Source organism: Girardinichthys multiradiatus, chromosome 13 (assembly GCF_021462225.1).
Source record: "Girardinichthys multiradiatus isolate DD_20200921_A chromosome 13, DD_fGirMul_XY1, whole genome shotgun sequence".
Classification (NCBI taxonomy): domain Eukaryota; kingdom Metazoa; phylum Chordata; class Actinopteri; order Cyprinodontiformes; family Goodeidae; genus Girardinichthys; species Girardinichthys multiradiatus.
In genome coordinates, this window is record NC_061806.1 from 41,906,802 (window position 1) to 41,926,388 (window position 19,587).

The 19,587-nt window shown below is 39.8% G+C and overlaps 1 protein-coding gene across 2 annotated transcripts; it reads right to left on the reverse strand.

Annotated features, from left to right (window-relative positions):
- Positions 1-1,937: 1,937 nt before the first annotated feature.
- si:ch1073-513e17.1 (sialin) lies at positions 1,938-19,573 on the reverse strand. Of its 2 annotated transcripts, XM_047383892.1 has the most exons (12): positions 16,474-16,492; positions 15,653-15,695; positions 14,064-14,201; positions 12,627-12,844; positions 12,297-12,530; positions 11,943-12,117; positions 11,739-11,857; positions 11,130-11,291; positions 8,543-8,675; positions 4,207-4,354; positions 3,734-3,824; positions 1,938-3,067 (listed from the first exon to the last, which is right to left on the reverse strand). In XM_047383892.1, exons 3-12 carry the CDS (start codon positions 14,146-14,148, stop codon positions 2,924-2,926), a joined length of 1,509 nt encoding a protein of 502 aa, XP_047239848.1. In that variant the 5' UTR covers positions 14,149-14,201; positions 15,653-15,695; positions 16,474-16,492; the 3' UTR covers positions 1,938-2,923. The 2 variants fall into 2 exon arrangements, with proteins under 2 accessions (XP_047239848.1, XP_047239847.1); XM_047383891.1 differs by lacking the exons at positions 15,653-15,695; positions 16,474-16,492 and adding an exon at positions 19,449-19,573.
- Between the last annotated feature and the right edge of the window lie 14 nt (positions 19,574-19,587).

The window sequence follows — 19,587 nt, forward strand, 5'->3', positions numbered from 1 at the left end:
AAGAAGGTTTTCTGGAGGCCCTGAAAGGAACATCTGACCTGTTGGTTCAAAGCTGCGACCACAGAAGGTTCAGGATGTTTCAGGACATTTGAAATAATATTTGGTAAATTCTTCAACCAAATGTTTCCTTTTTGAAGAAGATGGAAGCGTTTTAGGGTTTAATGTTCAACCTTTAACTCAGGAGCGATGACTCAGTAACCCAGAGGAGGTTCCTAAATTCAGACGCTGGATTATGTTTACCTTTATTAAGAAAAAAAAAAAATGATCTCCAAACTCGTTTACATTTTCTCTGCTGCAACATTTTCAAGGAGATGACATGGATCAAACATTTTCAAAACTGCAAAAAAACATTTGGATTAAAATGTATTTCATCTTCAAAATATTTATGTAGTAGTGAAGAATTTGGGCTTAATTTCATATTATTGCAGCTTTTTAAAAACTTAACCAAAACTTTTTAAAGAGATCAATGAACTACTTTGTCAGTTATTCATTTAGAATCTGAAATATTTCTGGTTTATTTGAAAATCTTCAGCTTGCGCCTAAAGCTGCCTGTTTTATCAGGTGTTTCTGATATAAGTTTGGCAAAAAGAAGGCATGTGATTGGACAGCAGTGATTTGGCACCCATCAACATTTCTTTAGACATTTTCCAGGAGAATCTAAAATTACTTCAATATTAGTTTTATATGATTGACACTGCCTGGGCAAGTTGGTAAAATATGTATTTAAGAAATTAAGTAAAAAATATTTTCACAAGCTTCGAATAACAATTAATGCTTCTATAAATTTGCACAAATAACACACAATACTAATAAGTTATTATTAGTATTATTATGCCTTGACTCATTTTTAAATAACAGAAATGGTTTTTTATTGTATAGCGCCATCTAGTGGTTGTTGAGAGTAACTTCCCACAGAGGCTTTTGGGGCGAGGCACATTTATTATTAGAAAAACAAGATGATTTGCACATTTACCCTCAGAAATCTGCAGACTGTATGCATTAATAACACAAATGGGCCGTAATTAGACAACTGGGTCTGTTTCTGAAGTTAAAGTCTGAATAAGAGTTCATGAAGCACAGCAAACTGTTTAATTCTGATTGTAAAAGTTTGAAGGTACAGACATTTCAAAGAGCTGCCTATTCCTCTGACATTCAGAGAAAGAGTATATTTCTAGATATGACAGAAACCAAAGAAGAGTCCAGACACCATTAATAGAATTTCTGCTGATCTTCAGCAATTTAATCTTTTTTTTCAAATCCCAACTTTTCAAAAATATAATTTGTATTTTATATATTTTCAAATCACAGAAAAGGTACATTTTACATCCATTTCTAAACATCACCGTGCAACTTAAAGAAAAAAGAATATTTTTATATCGTAAAAAATAATTGTAATTAAAGAAATAAAAAAAGCAGAACAAAGCAAACATGAAAACATCAAATTCATCCTGAACACTGTCCCTTTTATTAAATGTCAGTCAGTCAGTCACTTTCTATATTGCTTCATCCATAGTGCCATAGTGGGTCGCAGGGGAGCTGGTGCCTATCTCCAGCAGTCTATGGGTAGGAGGCGGGGTTCACCCTGGACAGGTCGCCAGTCCATCGCAGGGCAACACACAAACAACCAAGCACACACTCATTCACACACCTAAGGGCAATTTAGAGAGACCAGTTAACCTAACAGGCAGGTCTTTGGACTGTGGGAGGAAGCCAGAGTACCCAGTGAGAACCCACGCATGCACGGGGAGAACATGCAAACTCCATGCAGAAAGACCCCCGGCTAGGAATCGAACCCAGGACCTTCTTGCTGCAAGGCAACAGTGCTACCAACTGCACCACCGTGCAGCTTTAATTAAATGTGTTACAGTTAAAAGTGCGTCCAGTCTAAGAGATGCTGAAACCCATCAGCTGTAGAAAAGAAGACAAGTTGCACATGATAGTGTCTCTCAGACATCTGGTGGAAAGTGCTTTATTTGGTCATTTTAAAACAGGACAGGAGGACATTAATGACTCCTGTTTGTCCTGACATTTGGTCAAACTGAAGACTGAAAACTTCATGTACCTTCTGCTTCAAGAAAATTGGACGTGTGGTTTAGTTTTGGTCTCACCTCAATAATACTAAACTTTAAGTCAGATGTTCCCAAGCAGCTTATGTTCAACGTTTGGCCTTAAATCATTGAAAAAAAGCACCATTTTCTTTTATATCTGATGAAGTCTGACTGAAACATCATCTGATAGTGCAAAGACTGCATTATTGGATTTTATTGATGTAATAAACTAAAGGCTTGTGGAACAAATGCCATTTACAGGTTTTATTCTTCTCAGTCGCTTTATAATATTTAAAAAATACAACTGCATTTGTATTTGGTAACTTGATCCGCATGTTAATGTTAATGAGAAATTCTGAAAGCCAGAATTGTTGTCATGTCAGGCCTAACCTCTGGGGAGCAAATGCTGATAAAACCTGACCTCTTTCTATAATAATACTTTAGAATAATTGAACCAGAACCAAGGAGGGCAGGAGGATGAGACAAGCAGGAGAAACCCAATATCATAAACATATTTGATGTCAAATGAATATTTCAGTTGGGCACTAGACTGAAGTCCAAAAACAAACTCTGGAAAACCTTCAGAATGCCTGGAGAGCTGCTGAGCAAGACCTCCTTGAATGATTACAGGAACATCTGGATCATTAGGAGGAAAAATGTCAGAAATCAGAGGTGAATTAAGAGTTTTGAAATGATGTAAACGTTACCTGAGAAAACATGTAATAAACGTTTGTTTCCAATAATGGAAATGTTGATCCTAAAACCAACTCTGAGTGTTTCAAAGCCACACTAAGTTAATCTTCTGCTTCTTTCCCATGTTGGCTTGTTCTCCTTGGTTTTACTTCAACATGGAGCCACTGCTCTTCCTCTCAGGTTCATCTCTCCTCCTCCTCCTCCTCCTCTTCCACGACGGCCCACGACTGGATCTCCCCGCTTCCGAATATCGTGTAGATGACAGCCCCGCCCATGTTGATCCCGGCAGCGACCCAGAAGACCTTCCTCCAGCCTGCCAGGGTGTGCTGTAGATCAGAGGTCAAGGTTCAAACGCTGGTCTGCACAGAAATTACTGCAGAGACCTCACAGGAGTTAAAATAGGAGAAATAGCTGAGGATATTACGCCATATAAATTAACTGTTTTTCCACACTTGTCATCAGATGTGTCAAAATGAAGGTTATAAAATCATTTTTTGTTCTTGTTTTCCTGAAAGAAATCTGAACAACTGAAATACAGAACTTTTAAACCTTTAAGTTCACATGATTGTGTTGCCTACTGACCCAGACTGAGAGACCGTTTCTATGTCCATGTAACCTCTGCAGATGTTCCGGGTTATTTAGCTGATTAGGGTCGGATTCCAGGAGTTTCCAATATTCTGATGTTCTGAGACTCTGAATTTTGGGTTTTCATTCTGTGTCAGCCAGAATCATCAAAATTACAAGAAATAAAGGCTTGAAATACTTCACTCTATGTGTGGTGAATCTATTGTATATTAGTTACACTTTCTGGAGTGAGGGACAAAAATATAACCTTTTCACCAAATGCTAAGTTTTGAGAATGTTCGATTTCTCAATAAGACCAACAGAAACGTCCGCAGAGGAAACTCAAACTGAGCTTTTACAGCAGAACAATGACAAATAAAACCAGATGGGAAAGAAAAGCTCAGCATCATGACTTCTTAGAGACTCACATCTTCTGTAAAGTATCCCGCCACGATCGGTGCTACGACACCTGGGATTGTCCCGAATGTGTTGGTGATTCCCAGAAGGAATCCTGCGTACCTGTCGGCAACAGAAACATGGAAAAATATGTAGATAAAAATACAGAGTTTTCCTCCCTATCTTGGCTGTGTTGCCTTTAAGCTACATTTGCTCATAATTTAATATACTTTTAACATAAAATGAATCCAGACCTTAAGTAATGACTTCCACATGGGATCAGACATCAAAATACTTCCAGATACATGTTTATTTATTTAATGTATGCATTTCCAACTGTAATTAAAGGATCATATTCCTTCATATATGCATGTTTTTTTAATGACAACACCTCCGTCCCTGAAATCTGTCAACTTGGCTGCGAATTGTTTTTACTTATTGGGTGAAACTGATGAACTGACTTCCTGTTTGAGCTAAAACTGTTGCCATGCGAGTGGACACCCACTGAGGAGCGATATCGATCTGGTTGATGAAGACTCCGGCGGAGCTGGTCCCTCCTAAGCTGGTGGAGAGCGTGAGGAAGGTGACGGTGAGGATGTGGCTGCATCCAGAGTAGCAGACGGCAGTGAGGAAAACCGCCGGCAGCATCAAGCCTGCAGAGAGACAAGACAGATGTTAGAGGAGACAAACGATGTCTGCGTCTGAGAACCTCCTGGTACCTCAGAAAAATGTCTGATCAGGCCGAAAGACGATCAGATTTGCAGCTCATATATAACTCTTCATCTTTTTCTGTTAAAACTTCAGCTTCATATTAGGATGCGTTCATTGAAATGAATTTGCTAAATTCTTCACTGAAAAAACCCAAAAGATCAGAGAGGCCGTCAGAACATCCACATCAACTCCAGGACCAAAGTTGTCTCCAAATAGAACTGATTTTGACTAAATTTACCAATTTCACCAAATAAACTATAAAATCTTAGAAGAAATCGTACAGCAACTAAGCTCTTCTTCTTGCTGTCTCCATGTTTTACCCACAGCTTTCCTTCAGAAAGCTTCGCCTGTAATAACATCTGATTTAACTCAAATAATAAACACGTCCCTTTTGTCAGGTGTTTTCCTCCAGGCCCTGAAAACAGCAATTATCAAACCTCTATTGAAAAAGAGCAACTTGGACAAGCTGCTACTACAGAACTACAGGCCTATATCAAACCTCCCCTTCATCAGTAAGATTATTGAAAAAGCTGTGTTTCAGCAGATAAACAACTTCCTAACAACGACCAACCGCTTCGATGTCTTCCAGTCAGGCTTCCTGCTCACCACAGTACAGAGACTGCTCTTGTCAAGGTGTTCAATGACATCCGTATAAATGCAGACTGTGGAAGAACCATGGTGCTGGTATTATTGGACCTTAGTGCAGCATTCAACACTGTTGATCCATTTTATTAGAGCGCCTGGAAAACTGGGTCAGCCTTTCTGGTACAGCACTCAACTGGTTTAAATCCTACTTGAAGGACAGGGACTTCTTTGTGTCAGTAGGTAACTTTACATCAGAGACACAAAAATCACAAGTGGCGTTCCCCAAGGGTCCATCTTAGGGCCCCTTCTATTCAATATCTACATGCTCCCCCTAACTCAGATTTTAATAAACAACAACGTAAGTTATCATAACTATGCAGACGACACACAGTTATACGTTACGATGTCACCAGGTGACCATGAACCCATTCAAGCGCTGGGTAAATGCTTAGAAGAAATCAATGCATGGATGGGCCAACATTTTCTTCAGCTGAATCAAAACAAAACTAAAGTAATAATCTTTGGACCAAAGGAAGAGCGTTTAAAATTTAGCACACAGCTTCAGTTAATACAGCTAGAAACCACCAGTCAGGCTGGAAACCTGGGTGTAGTGATGGACTCAGACCTGAACCTTCAGAGGAACATAAAGACAGTAACAAGGTCAACCTTCTATCACCTAAAGAACATCTCCAGGATTAAAGGACTAATGTCTCAGCAGGACCTTAAAAAACTAATTCATGCGTTCATCTTTAGTAGAATTAATTACTGCAACGGTGTCTTCACAGGTCTGCCTAAAAAGTCGATCAGACAGCTGCAGTTGATCCAGAACGCTGCTGCCTGCGTCCTCACTAGAACTAAGAAAGTGGAGCACATCAGCCCGGTTCTAAAGTCCTTACACTGGTTCCCTGTAGCTCAGAGAATAGACTTTAAAATACTTCTGTTAGTCTATAAATCACTGAATGGCTTAACACCAAAATACATTACAGACTTGTTGTCAGTGGATCAACCACCCAGACCTCTCAGGTCTTCTGGCTCAAATCTACTCTGCAGAACCAGAACCAGAACCAAACATGGAGAAGCAGCTTTTAGTTCTTATGCTCCACTAATCTGGAATAAACTGCCAGAAAACTGTAAAATCGCCGAAACCATAAGTTGCTTTAAATCAAGATTAAAAACTTATTTGTTTAGAGTGGCCTTTGACTAGGCCATCTAAACATTATTAGTTAGGTTTTCAGTCCAATTTTCCATTCATTTCCTTATCCATCATTCTATTCTCTTTATTTTATTTAATGACCTCTGTTGTTTGATTTTATCATTTGTTTTTCTGTGTCTGTATCTGTGTTTATTTGCTCTGTGATTGTATGTACAGCGTTTTGAATGTCTCGTTGCTGAAAGGCGCTATATAAATAAACTTACCTTACTGAAACTCAGAAACTCTGAAACCGTTTGTTCTTGTTTGTCTTATATTCTGAATTATCTTCCATGTGTCAGCCCAGCATGTGAAAAAGTCATGACTTCAGTCATCAGGTACATTGTAGCTGCAGCAGATGTTCCTCAAGTCTCCTATATCAATTTCCATTTAGGTTTTATTTGCTTCTTTTAGTATTTTTTCTGTTGTTTTTTTCATATTTACTTTGACCCCTTTTAATCTTCTGCCCAGTAAATTGAATTCAATATTTCAGATTTTTCATCTTATTTCTCAGTCTGATTCCTGATGTCTGTAAACACCCATCACACCCAAACCCATCAGTGATATTTATCTGGGCTTAGTTTCAAAACACTTCATAATTCAGCCAGAGGCAACAACAGACTTAAAGTTTACTATTTACACAAAAAATTAAATCTTAATATTCAGAAGTTATCCATACCAGAGATGGAGACTCGAGGTTGAGACTCGGACTTGAGCCGTACCGAAGGAGCAAAAATAAGACTTCAGGCTCAACTTAGACTCAAGCCCTAAAGACTTGAGTCTTTATGGCGAGATTAAAACTATCTCCAGTTTTGATCTCCTGTAATGAAGAGTGAAAGGAAGCCGGTCTGTGAGCTCCAGACCTTTTTACTGTGAAAGCGTGAGTTGATTATTAGCTATGTTGGTGGATTATTATGGGATGATATTGGCTCCTAACAGCCAATTCATGTTAGCTGTAGCTTCATAATAATGACCTCATGGATGTCTACATGGATATGGATCATTTAGGAACAAAATAAACGTAACTGACCTCCGACCTTCTCTCGCTGCTAAGCTAGCTGCTTGATCAGTTTCTAAATAATATAAATCAGCCTTCAGCAGATTTTTGGAGAGTAAAGTATATGTTCAATTACTAAAACATAACCGTTAAGAAATATTAAAAGACTAGAAGATAATTACTGAATGTCTATGTAATAATTTAGACCTAAAGTCAAACAGGTTTAGATTCTTAACCTGCAGAGGTTAGAGGTCACCTGGCGGTTGGTGATTTAATTTGACCTGACTTGAAAAAAAGACTTGTGAACATCTCTGATCCATACTCTGGACTTCTGGTTTATGTCCCTTTCAGATCGGCCAGTCATTGTATTTATTTGTTTTATTTACCAGAAACATTTGCTTCAACTGGACTTTGTTTAGGCCATATGGATTGCTCATACTTAGATTAAACAAGATGTTAGAAATGGGTTTTGTTTTTTTCTGTCTTGTTGGATCCAAGTTCAGTGCAAACAAATGTTAGTAGAATAGTAACATTTATTTTTAAATCACACTAAAATGTCCTTATATTTTGTCAAAATAAATATGAGACTTTTCTACCAGGTTTCGACATCAGTAGATGTTAATCACATATATTTATTTCCCCTTATTTGAGTAAAATGGTAACTTTAAATGTTTTTAGCCAAATTTAAACATCAGCAGCCATCTTCATGTATAGTTAAGACCTTAATTATTCATACCCCTGGCAGATTTAGGTTTAAAGTCGTCATAATTTCAACAACATGTCTCTCCTGACTGGAAGCAATGTTTACGTTTTGGAGAGGCCAAGCCATAGTCGAGGCTTGAATCTATGGAGGGAGCTAAAAATTAGGGCTATGGCAAGGACGCCTTCCAGACTCAAAGACTTGGAGCTCATCATTAAACACAAATAATCAAAATATCAGAGGAAACATGCAGCAAAGTTGCTGTAATGACAATAAAGATTATTCCACTTATCGTTTTAAAAATGTCATTCTTAAATAAAATGTGAATAAAACATTTACGTCACTTTTTTTATCTAAATTGTTCCTTCTCACATTGTTTTATGATCTTTTGAGAGATGCTTCCCTCATTTTCTGTTGGCTGAAGGAAAAAAACTTTTCAATCAACACCTAACAGGGGAATGAATAATTTTGTAAATGATTTCTCCAAAACTTCTTGTTATTTTCAACCACATTTTGACATTAATACCCATCTCCATGCATCTCTCCCATGCTGTGATGCAGACAAGGCTTTTGTCTCAGGTGTGAAGAGATTTCTAGACTGAGTTTAAATGGAGGGCAAAGCCTTATTTTCTTTGTCTTTGGCTAAGAGGCTCCCTCACCTGTGAAGGTGAAGATCTTGCGCACGTTGGTGATGCTGAACACCTTCTTCCCGATGAGCCAATCAGCAGCCACTCCAGACAGCAGTGAGGTAGGTAAGCTGCCAAGGTACGGCAGTGCGGACAGGAAGCCGTTCTGAGAGATACAGGTTATTGATTTACTGATGGAAAACACAGGTTGTTTAATACAAAAACAGAATATTTCAAACCTTTATAAAGTGACTAAAGAAATGTTTTAAACTTATAGCCATTTAAAAAATACCTTTTTAATAAAAGTAAAAAGATATTATTAGCCTGATATGATGGTCCAGCTCAGTAAAACCCAACCATCAGATCAATTATATGTTAAACTGCACAGCAAATACGGTCACTGAACCAGAGAAAAATACCAGCGTATCATTATTAATAAACTCTACACTTCATTTTTCCCTTTTTAGACCCCACTGAGGAGAAATCTCCGAAGTTTTCACTGCTCCTGTGGGCAGAAACAGTCACTCAGACAGGACAAGGAGGAGTTAAAAAATGACCTGGAGTTTGACCTGTAGATGGCAGCAGAGCACCAGATGTTCCACAAAGAGCACTGCATTGCACATCACCAAAATAACACCATACCCACATTGAAACATGGTGACGGCAGCATTGTGCTGCGGGATTCATTTTCTTTAGATGGAACTGATATTTTGTTCAAGGCAGATGAAATTATGAACAGATCGAAATATCAGTGTGGTGCATTTTTCTCCATGTAGTGACATCCAGATACAGAACAGGACAGAGAATGGCTGAACCTAAATTTAATGTTCTGGATCAGAAAAGCCAGAGTCCAGAACAGAATCTGGAAAATCTTTGGGGTCACCTGCAGAAGGTGTTGGGCAAGAGCTGTCCCCAACGATCTGAAAGATTTGAAAAACACTGGCAAGGTAGAGTGGGCCAAGTAGACCGACTTAACCAAACTAAATCAAACAGTGATTCAACAAAGTGTTTGATTTAATGGTGGTTCTGGCATGAATGGTCCCTGGGTTAGCCTCTCAACAACCGTCCCTTAACCAGTTAAAAGGGAAGAACCTCGAGTAAAACTCATATACATTCATCACACTTAGAGTGAAATATTTCAGCCTTTATTTCTTGTAGCTTTGATGATTCTGTCTGACAGAGAATAAAAACCCAAAGTTCAGAGTCTCAGAACATCAGAATATTACATCTGATCAATAAAAAATTATATTTTTAACAGAAATATCCGGTTTTGAACATTATGTTCATTTCTATGAACTCAACACTGGGTCTGGGCTCCTTTTGCATGAATTACTGCATCAGTACGGCGTGGCATGGAGGAGATCCGCCTGTGGTTCTGCTGAGGTGTTCAGGAAGCCCAGGATGCTTTGATAGCAGCCTTTAGGTCTTCTGCATTGTTGGTTCTGGTGTCTCTCATCTTCTTCCTGACCCACAGAGAATATATGGAGATTCTCTGTGGGGTTCTGGCCACCCCAGTTTGCTGGCCAGTCATGCACAGTACCACCAAGGTCATTGGACCAGTTTTTGGTACCTTTGGCAGTGTGGGCTGGTACCAAGTCCTGCTGGAAAATGAAATCAGCATCTCCATAAAGCTGTTCAGCAGAAGGAAGTATGAAGTGCTCTGAAATATCCTGGTAGATGACTGAGTTGACTGTGGGCTTCAGAAAACCCAGTGGACCAGAACCAGTAGATGACATGATACCCCATATCATCACTGACTGTGGAAACTTCACGCTGGACTTCAGGCAATATGGATTCTGGACCTCTCCACTCTTCCTCCAGAATCTGGAACCTTGATCTCCAAATGTAATGAAAACTTTATTTTGATCCAAGGTGAGCACTTTGGACCACTGAGCAACAGTCCGGTTCTGATTCTCCTCAGCCCAGGTACAATCCTTGTAGCAGGACTCATCTGTGTGTAGTGGTTCTGGATGCACTGACTCCACTCCTTGTGAAGTTCCCACAAAGTCTTGAATAGATTCTGCTTGACAATCCTTTCAAGGCTGCGATTCACCCTGTTGTTGGCACACCTTTTCCTGCCACACTTTTTCCTTCCACTCAACTTTCTATGAGTATGCTATACGTTTTTCACAATATTCTAATTTTCTGAGACTAAATGTTGGATTTTCATTCTCTTTAACCAATAATCATCAAAATGACAAGAAGTAAGGATTTTGCTCTATGTGGGTTGAATCTATATCAGTTTCACTTTCTGAAAAGAGGCACAACAAATAGTAGGAAGACACAAGATCCTTTGTGTCTTCCTACTCTCAGCAGCAAGCAGGGGGTGCCCACATACCGCTCATACGGCCCATACCAAAACCAATGATTAGCTTCAAGGTATGCACACAGGTTGTTGGAGCATTTATATTTTCACCACTAACCGATGTTTTTTTCTAGCTGAATCTTACAGGATAAATGTTACAGGTGGATAAAAACTGAATTTGTTTATCATGGCACATCAAAAAACGTTGATTTTGAAATTCACTGTAAAATATAATTTAACTGCTTTTTTTTTTTACTTGTAAGAAAAACCCTGAATGACCTCAGTGAAGGTCATAAGGAAGCAGCAGAAGCTCACCGACTTCAGGTCAAAGTGCAGGATGTTGTTCATGTAGGTGGGCAGGGAGGTGAGCAGCGTGTAGTAGGACCAGTTGGAGCACATCTGGGTGACGATGATTGTCCACAGTGGGACTGAAAGCAGCATGGACAGAAGAGGCAGGGACCAGCCGTGACCTTTGCCCTGAAGGGAAATGATGAAGGAAAAATTTAATTCTGCACAGGGCAAAGGTCAGAACAACCCATATCTGCAAACACAATCCTGATTCTACAGTAAAATAATGATCTTCGATGGATATTTGGAAGAAAACATGCATACAGAAGAGCATTGAATATTCATAACGGAGAAGTTTTATATCCTCAGATGTAAACAAGAAGATTTGAGAAGCAAAGAGCAGAAACAGGAACTCTAAAGGAGAAGTGAGGACTATTACTGCAGGCTGAATATTTTGCCCACATTTCATTTAAAAAGCTGTTGAAGTGGCTTTAAACCTGTAAAATCTCCTGAATGAAGCTTCATCCAAACAGGTTGTGTTCCTGCAGAAGAAGCTTGTTTCACAGCTTGAAAGCCAAAAAACACAATTAGGAAAAACTTCAGCAGAAGTTCCATCTGTTATCGTTTCACTTTTACCTGAGCTCCAATAGAGTTTACGATGTACTCTTTCTCCTCTTCGCTGATCCGACGGTGAGTTCGAGGGTCGTTGGACACGAGAGCGCACCAGAATACAAACCAGAGGCACCCAGCGCCTCCTGAAGGAACAGAACGAAGAGCATCAAAAAAAGGAGGCAGGTGAAGCTGAATGGGGGCATATTTCTGCAGATTTTTGCAACGAACCACAGAGGTAGAACACAGCGGGCCAGCCCAGTTTTTCACAGATGTAACCGGTGAGTGGCAGGGCCAGGAAGGCGCCGAAGCTGGCCCCAGAACCTGACAGGGTTATCAGACGGGAGCGCTCGAGAGGAGGAGCCCACCGAGCCCACATCGCCATCATGGCTGGGAACGTCACGCCCTTGGAAGGTAAACAGCAATTTAAAGTCCTGATCCATAGCCTTTCCTGGAACCTGTTAACATGGTTCTCCTGGTTCTTTACAGACTCCAAATGATGGACCAAACTTTCCAAATGAGAGTTCTACTGATGCCCAAAATCCAAACATAATTAATTATTTAATTCAGAACCAATTAATCTACCTCTCCAAAGCCCTCCAGCGCCCGCAGAGCAAACAGCCAGTAAACCCCCCACCCAGCAGCCAGAGGGGTGAGGAGGGTGAGGAGAGCCGTGCCAAACACGCCCAGACCGAGGAAGAACTTTCCCCCATAGTGACCGGCCAGGTAGCCCCCCGGGATCTGAGTGAACAGGTACCCAAAGAAGAAGGAGCCCAGCAGCCAGCCCTGAGTCTCAGAGTCCCAGGGATACTGAGGGGTCTGAGGGGGGACACAAGGGGACAGAAGTTATCAGAGGACACAAACACAGACATCCGTCCACACGTCCCCCTGCGTTCCTCAGCGTCCAGGGTTTACCCCGTCAGGCTGCTGCAGAACTTTGCTGGTGTTTTCTGCTCCTGGTGGTAGCGGACATGCAGGGACTACCGTGGTATTCTTCTCGGCTGCAGGGTCCGTGGTGTTCACCATGGCTACCATGGCGACACTGAGGTTGACCCGGAGACCGTAGACCACGGAGAAACCGAAGAACATGAGGATGGCAAGGTTGAGCCGAGCCGAGCAGCACTGAGGAGGAACTGTTGAAGGGAACAGATTCTAATTTTAGTTTTATTTAAAATAAATAATTTAAACACAACAGAAATAGTCAGAATGCTTCCAGTTTGCAGATTTCACACCAGAACATCTCTGGGACACAGAACCCGGTTCCTTCCTGAACGGAATGATGGCGGGACATTCCCATACTGTTGAAACCTGGATAAAATTGATTGAATAAATAAACGTGGAACCATCAGGCATCTGGAAATTGGACTCAAGGATGAACTGGACCTGTGGAGGTCCACGGTTCTCTTCCTGATATTATAGCTGATCTCGATGGATTTTACCATGATGAAGCAGCGTTTGAGGTGTTGCCTTAAACTACATCCACAGGTCTGACTCTGTTTTACCTTAAATGGTTCAAATGACCCTATCAGAAGCTTAAGAAGCCATGACATCATCATCTGGGCGTTCCCAAATTGCTTAAAGGCCCAGTAACAGAAAGGAGATTAAAGGGGAAAAATCCCATTTTGTTGTTGAATGTTGTCATCAGTCAGTTTTGTTGCTCAGAATTTTAACGTTTTTTTTCTATATAAACATGATTTAGAACATTGTTGTTATTGTTTTATTGGTTACCAGTATTTTTACTATAATCTGAGGATATTAGTGTCAGAGAACCTTTTTAGTGATAACTCAGTTTCTAGTCACTGCATCTCTTACTACTTATTGTGTTGTTTTGTCATTAACTGTTGAGGATAGGGCAAAATAAAATGTATTAAAAACAGTCATTTTCTATACCGCTTCTTCCATAGTGGGTCGCAGGGTGAGCTGGTGCCTATCTCCAGCAGTGTATGGGCAGGAAGCGGGGCAACACACAAACAACCAAGCATACACTCATTCATACACCTAAGGGCAATTTAGAGAGACCAATTAACCTAACAGGCAGGTCTTTGGACTGTGGGAGGAAGCCGGAGTACCCGGTGAGAACCCACGCATGCACAGGGAGAACATGCAAACTCCATGCAGAAAGACCCCAGGACCTTCTTGCTGCAAGGCAACAGTGCCACCATGCAGCCCATGCAGTGTTAAAAACATTACAACCAATAAGTGATATATAGCAAAAAAATAAAATAAAATCAAAACTAAAATTACATAACTAATGTTCTTCAGCTTCTCTGTTAGATAAATAGCTTTGTTTGCATCAACATTTGCTTTAAAATGAACCTAAAAATCAGTTCATATATCCAACAACCAACTCACCATCATCCTTCTCCAGGAGAACCTCGGTGTCTTCGCTCTCGTCTGAAGTGTTTGTGTTGACGGAGCATCCAGTGGGCAGCGGCATGGCAGACTCTCGATCGGGCGGTCGAGGTCAGTGAGCCATGATCAGCATGAAATCTGCAGCCATGAGTCAATAAAATGACACAACAAAGCAAAGAGGAACTTAGATAAACACATGATGGAGTTTTAGCTGATTGGGATTATTTATGAAACTCTGCAGGGTTGTGCAGAAATGTTCGGGCAGTTTGATGACACCCAGTATTACTTCCTGTTTCAGTAATCTGGACTCTGACTAGTTCTGATGGACCACAAACTGTTTCTGTGAAGCTCAGTTTCCATTCAGACATCTAAAGGTCCTTCTCAAAATATTAGCATATTGTGATAAAGTTTATTATTTTCCATAATGTCATGATGAAAATTTAACATTCATATATTTTAGATTAATTGCACACTAACTGAAATATTTCAGGTCTTTTATTGTCTTAATACGGATGATTTTGGCATACAGCTCATGAAAACCCAAAATTCCTATCTCACAAAATTAGCATATTTCATCCGACCAATAAAAGAAAAGTGTTTTTAATACAAAAAACGTCAACCTTCAAATAATCATGTACAGTTATGCACTCAATACTTGGTCGGGAATCCTTTGGCAGAAATGACTGCTTCAATGCGGCGTGGCATGGAGGCAATCAGCCTGTGGCACTGCTGAGGTCTTATGGAGGCCCAGGATGCTTCGATAGCGGCCTTTAGCTCATCCAGAGTGTTGGGTCTTGAGTCTCTCAACGTTCTCTTCACAATATCCCACAGATTCTCTATGGGGTTCAGGTCAGGAGAGTTGGCAGGCCAATTGAGCACAGTGATACCATGGTCAGTAAACCATTTACCAGTGGTTTTGGCACTGTGAGCAGGTGCCAGGTCGTGCTGAAAAATGAAATCTTCATCTCCATAAAGCTTTTCAGCAGATGGAAGCATGAAGTGCTCCAAAATCTCCTGATAGTTAGCTGCATTGACCCTGCCCTTGATAAAACACAGTGGACCAACACCAGCAGCTGACACGGCACCCCAGACCATCACTGACTGTGGGTACTTGACACTGGACTTCTGGCATTTTGGCATTTCCTTCTCCCCAGTCTTCCTCCAGACTCTGGCACCTTGATTTCTGAATGACATGCAGAATTTGCTTTCATCTGAAAAAAGTACTTTGGACCACTGAGCAACAGTCCAGTGCTGCTTCTCTGTAGCCCAGGTCAGGCGCTTCTGCTGCTGTTTCTGGTTCAAAAGTGGCTTGACCTGGGGAATGCGGCACCTGTAGCCCATTTCCTGCACACGCCTGTGCACGGTGGCTCTGGATGTTTCTACTCCAGACTCAGTCCACTGCTTCCGCAGGTCCCCCAAGGTCTGGAATCGGCCCTTCTCCACAATCTTCCTCAGGGTCCGGTCACCTCTTCTCGTTGTGCAGCGTTTTCTGCCACACTTTTTCCTTCCCACAGACTTCCCACTGAGGTGCCTTGATACAGCACTCTGGGAACAGCCTATTCGTTCAGAAATGTCTTTCTGTGTCTTACCCTCTTGCTTGAGGGTGTCAATAGTGGCCTTCTGGACAGCAGTCAGGTCGGCAGTCTTACCCATGATTGGGGTTTTGAATGATGAACCAGGCTGGGAGTTTTAAAGGCCTCAGGAATCTTTTGCAGGTGTTTAGAGTTAACTCGTTGATTCAGATGATTAGGTTCATAGCTCGTTTAGAGACCCTTTTAATGATATGCTAATTTTGTGAGATAGGAATTTTGGGTTTTCATGAGCTGTATGACAAAATCATCCGTATTAAGACAATAAAAGACCTGAAATATTTCAGTTAGTGTGCAATGAATCTAAAATATATGAATGTTAAATTTTCATCATGACATTATGGAAAATAATGAACTTTATCACAATATGCTAATATTTTGAGAAGGACCTGTACCTGCTGTCATTGCTGTTTTTAAAACGTTCTCATATTATCAGCTCTGCATTTTCATCAGAAAATATAAAGACTGCACAAATCCCTTCAGTTGTGAGGATAAATGTATTGATCCCCTCTTACAGATTTCATTGCAGTAGCAATTGGCACACCTAACGATCCCTGGAAAATAAATGGAAATAAAACATCTGTTTATCTTTACCAATTTAAGTTGGTCAAAGTTTCTATGAACTTTAATTAGCAATTCATGACTTTTCCCTGAGGTTGACTGAGGCCCACTACCATCACACACATAAACGTGTGGAGATGATAACTCTACTAGGACTTTGAACTTTGCCCAGATGATATTCAACTTTTCAGCAACAAACACTCCAGGGGAGTCAAGCCTGTCAAGACACAAAGTCAACCTTCTTCCATGGTCATCTGAGTTCCTGAACCTAAATCCTGTTGAAAACCTTTGGGCTGAGCTGTAGGGAGCAGAGCAACAGAGAGGAACCAGGATCAGAGAGATCAAAGTGCAAAGATCCCTCTCACTTCATGACCCAAACTTGGAAAATGTTGAAGGAGAACCCACAGCGCTGGTTTTGGAGAACATTTTAAACTCTGGGGTACCAGTAACTGGTCATTTTGTTTTAAATAAACGTAATTAATAAAAAGCTGGATGTTGAAATTATTTTTCAGTGTGAGATTCTGCTGCTGCAAAAAGAGATTCTTTTATTTTTAGGCATTTTACATATTTTACCAGCGGAGCCAATAAATTTGCCTGTGTCTGTAAGAAGCTATAAGAATGTATCACTTACTGTGCAACAACATTTTTACACTAAACCTTCACACAGTGGTATCATAAGGATGTGGCATTATGAGCAACATCAACAAAAACAAGATCATTTTATAGCATTTAAAGATAAATCCCAAAGCTACTGCAAATGAAACAAATAGCAGAGGTCCAGTCAGGGTCAGAACCGCCATGTCAACAAACAAACCACTGGATTTAAGGAGGTTTAAGGAAGCACTTGATCAACAACATCAGGTTTACTACAACTTTCACAGACTGCTTTTATTAGGAACTATTGAAACATCTTGGAGCAGAAAAGGAAGTAGAAGTGGTCATGGTTAAAATAAAGAACATCTCTTTTTCAGGTTTGCTAGTAATTTACATATCAGGGGAAAGTGATCTGGTCTTTACGAGATTTTAAAGTGTTCAAATTCAACCTCAAGTGTAAAAAGCATAACAGATTCCTCACATATTAAATAAATCTAAAGCTGCAGCTTATCGAAGGCATGACCTGATCATCATCATCATCAGTGTGAGCACCTCAAGATGTGATTTGCTGCTTTAAAACTTACAGCTGTGTGTGTTAACACAATGCCAGAGCTGGAAGAAATCAGCAATGGCCTGAGAGCGGTAACTGCTGCACATCAATGTGGGAAGGATTATAAGACCACTTCATACACTGAGGAAGATCATTCCCCAGAATAAAACATCTCAGTCAGCTGCCAGTCTTCCCAGGAGTGGACCTCCAGGCAGATTCAGCCCAAGGTCAGAGCGTGAAGCTCAAAGAAATGACCAAAAACCCAAGAGCTCCATCTCAGACTCTACAGGCCTAAGTTGGCAGGTTAAAGGTTAAAGGTCATGATTATTGAACTTTTTAAAGTCAACCTACAAATAGTGTTCTTTTGCAATTTGATAATTCTACTTTTGATCAACCTCAGGACTTTTAAATCAGCCTTACCAACAGAGGTCCAAAGACTAGTTTCTCTGTAGAGCAGATGTTACTAAAAAGGCTTTTAGGTACTGAATACATTTCTTTACTATACATAGTTTAATTTATGGACTCGTTTTTTGTGATTTCATTGCATGTGTGGATTATGTAATTTTTTTTAGACCTCATCTTCATTTGAAATTGATTTATTGAGAAAAACACCATAACTTACAAAAAAAATATTTATAATTTGTTTCTTTCATTCAAACAGTCAGTAGAATAAAAAGTCCAGCAATGCTTGAAACACCTCCAAAAAGTTTGGAGAACTGTGGACCAAGAAGGAAATGAGTATGAAACTCTAAACTAATGCACAACTGATGCCTGAGTTATTAAGCTGCAGCAGTTTATATATTAATAAACTTAGCTAAAGAAGCTATGCAGTTTACTTAATTATCGGAGGTTGAAGACAGTCGCCTACATAAAACATATTCCATTTGTCATTTTTCATGTGACGCTGCAAGTATGAGAGCAATGCATCACAAGAGTCCATTTCAGGAAGAATCAATGGATTATTGAACCGTCCACTTCTCTCTTTGACATTTGGATGAACTTGATGTGAGAGGAAAAATTTGTAGTAAGAGGAAACATGAAGGACTTAGCTCTGTGAGACCAAAATAAAGCTCTGACTTGGACAAATGAAGGTGGAAAACACTCTTCTTAAAAGTTATCTGGTCTGTATATTAAAATCTACACGATGCAGGATTCCTAATCTTCTCAAACGTATACCACAAAAAACACAGTAAAAAGGTTCACTTCAGACTTATCTGTAAAATCAATCAACTCACTTTAGAGATAGTTTGCTACACAAAGAAAATTTTATTGTTAGTTTGCTTTTTTTTTTTTTTTACTGCTATGCTGTAAATTGTTTTTTCATCAAGACAAAATCTAATTTCCCTAAAACGATGTTCCACATGGAGACGCCTCTGGTGACATCTTATATGGCAACTAATTATAACCCTTAATCACAATTTTAAGCATTTCCTTATTTTTTCCTCTGTATTTAATTTTTTTATTCAAATCCTCCTTTAAAAGTGTTTAGTTGTATTCTGCATGGCTCGTAGGTCAGGGTCAACTTTGGCAACAACACACACGGAAACAGTTCCTGAATATGGCCGAGGCAGACTGGCAGACCACATGAATGCTTCACAATCTGGAGAAATCTGATTAAAGTCGCTTGTTCGCAATAATATTTACTATTTAATGACAGCTGATTGGCAGGATTTCTTGTGCTTCTCCTTAACACACACAAAGCAGATGTAACTGGGTTTTTCTTATTTGGATTAAAAACTTTGTGTTTTGTAAAATCCTGTAGTGAAAATCTATACTTCATTACCCAAATGAATTCATATTATTATACATTTGTTAGTGAAAACTAAATTACACGGCTAAGGTTATATATACATGTTAATATTAAGTTATAGTTTGCAGTTGCATACATGTACAGATTAAGTTGTGTATTTAATCCTCAATAAATGTGAAGCAACAACAAATATAAACTTTGTTTGAAAAAATGTTTCCTTTGCTTTACACTTTAAATGCCAAATAAACAGAAGTAATAATACAAAGAATGGACATATTTAGACAAGAAAAAGCTAATAAATGAACAATAACTTGGAACAGTATTCCACAACCAGATCTTACCTTCTTAACTGCGCTGAAGCAAAGGAACACAACGGCAGGACACAAACTGAACAAAGCTGTTCTCAACAGAAAGTCACAAGAGGAACGACGAGCAAAGAAAAACAGATCGAAAAACAACAGGGAAAGCTACGCCTTGTTT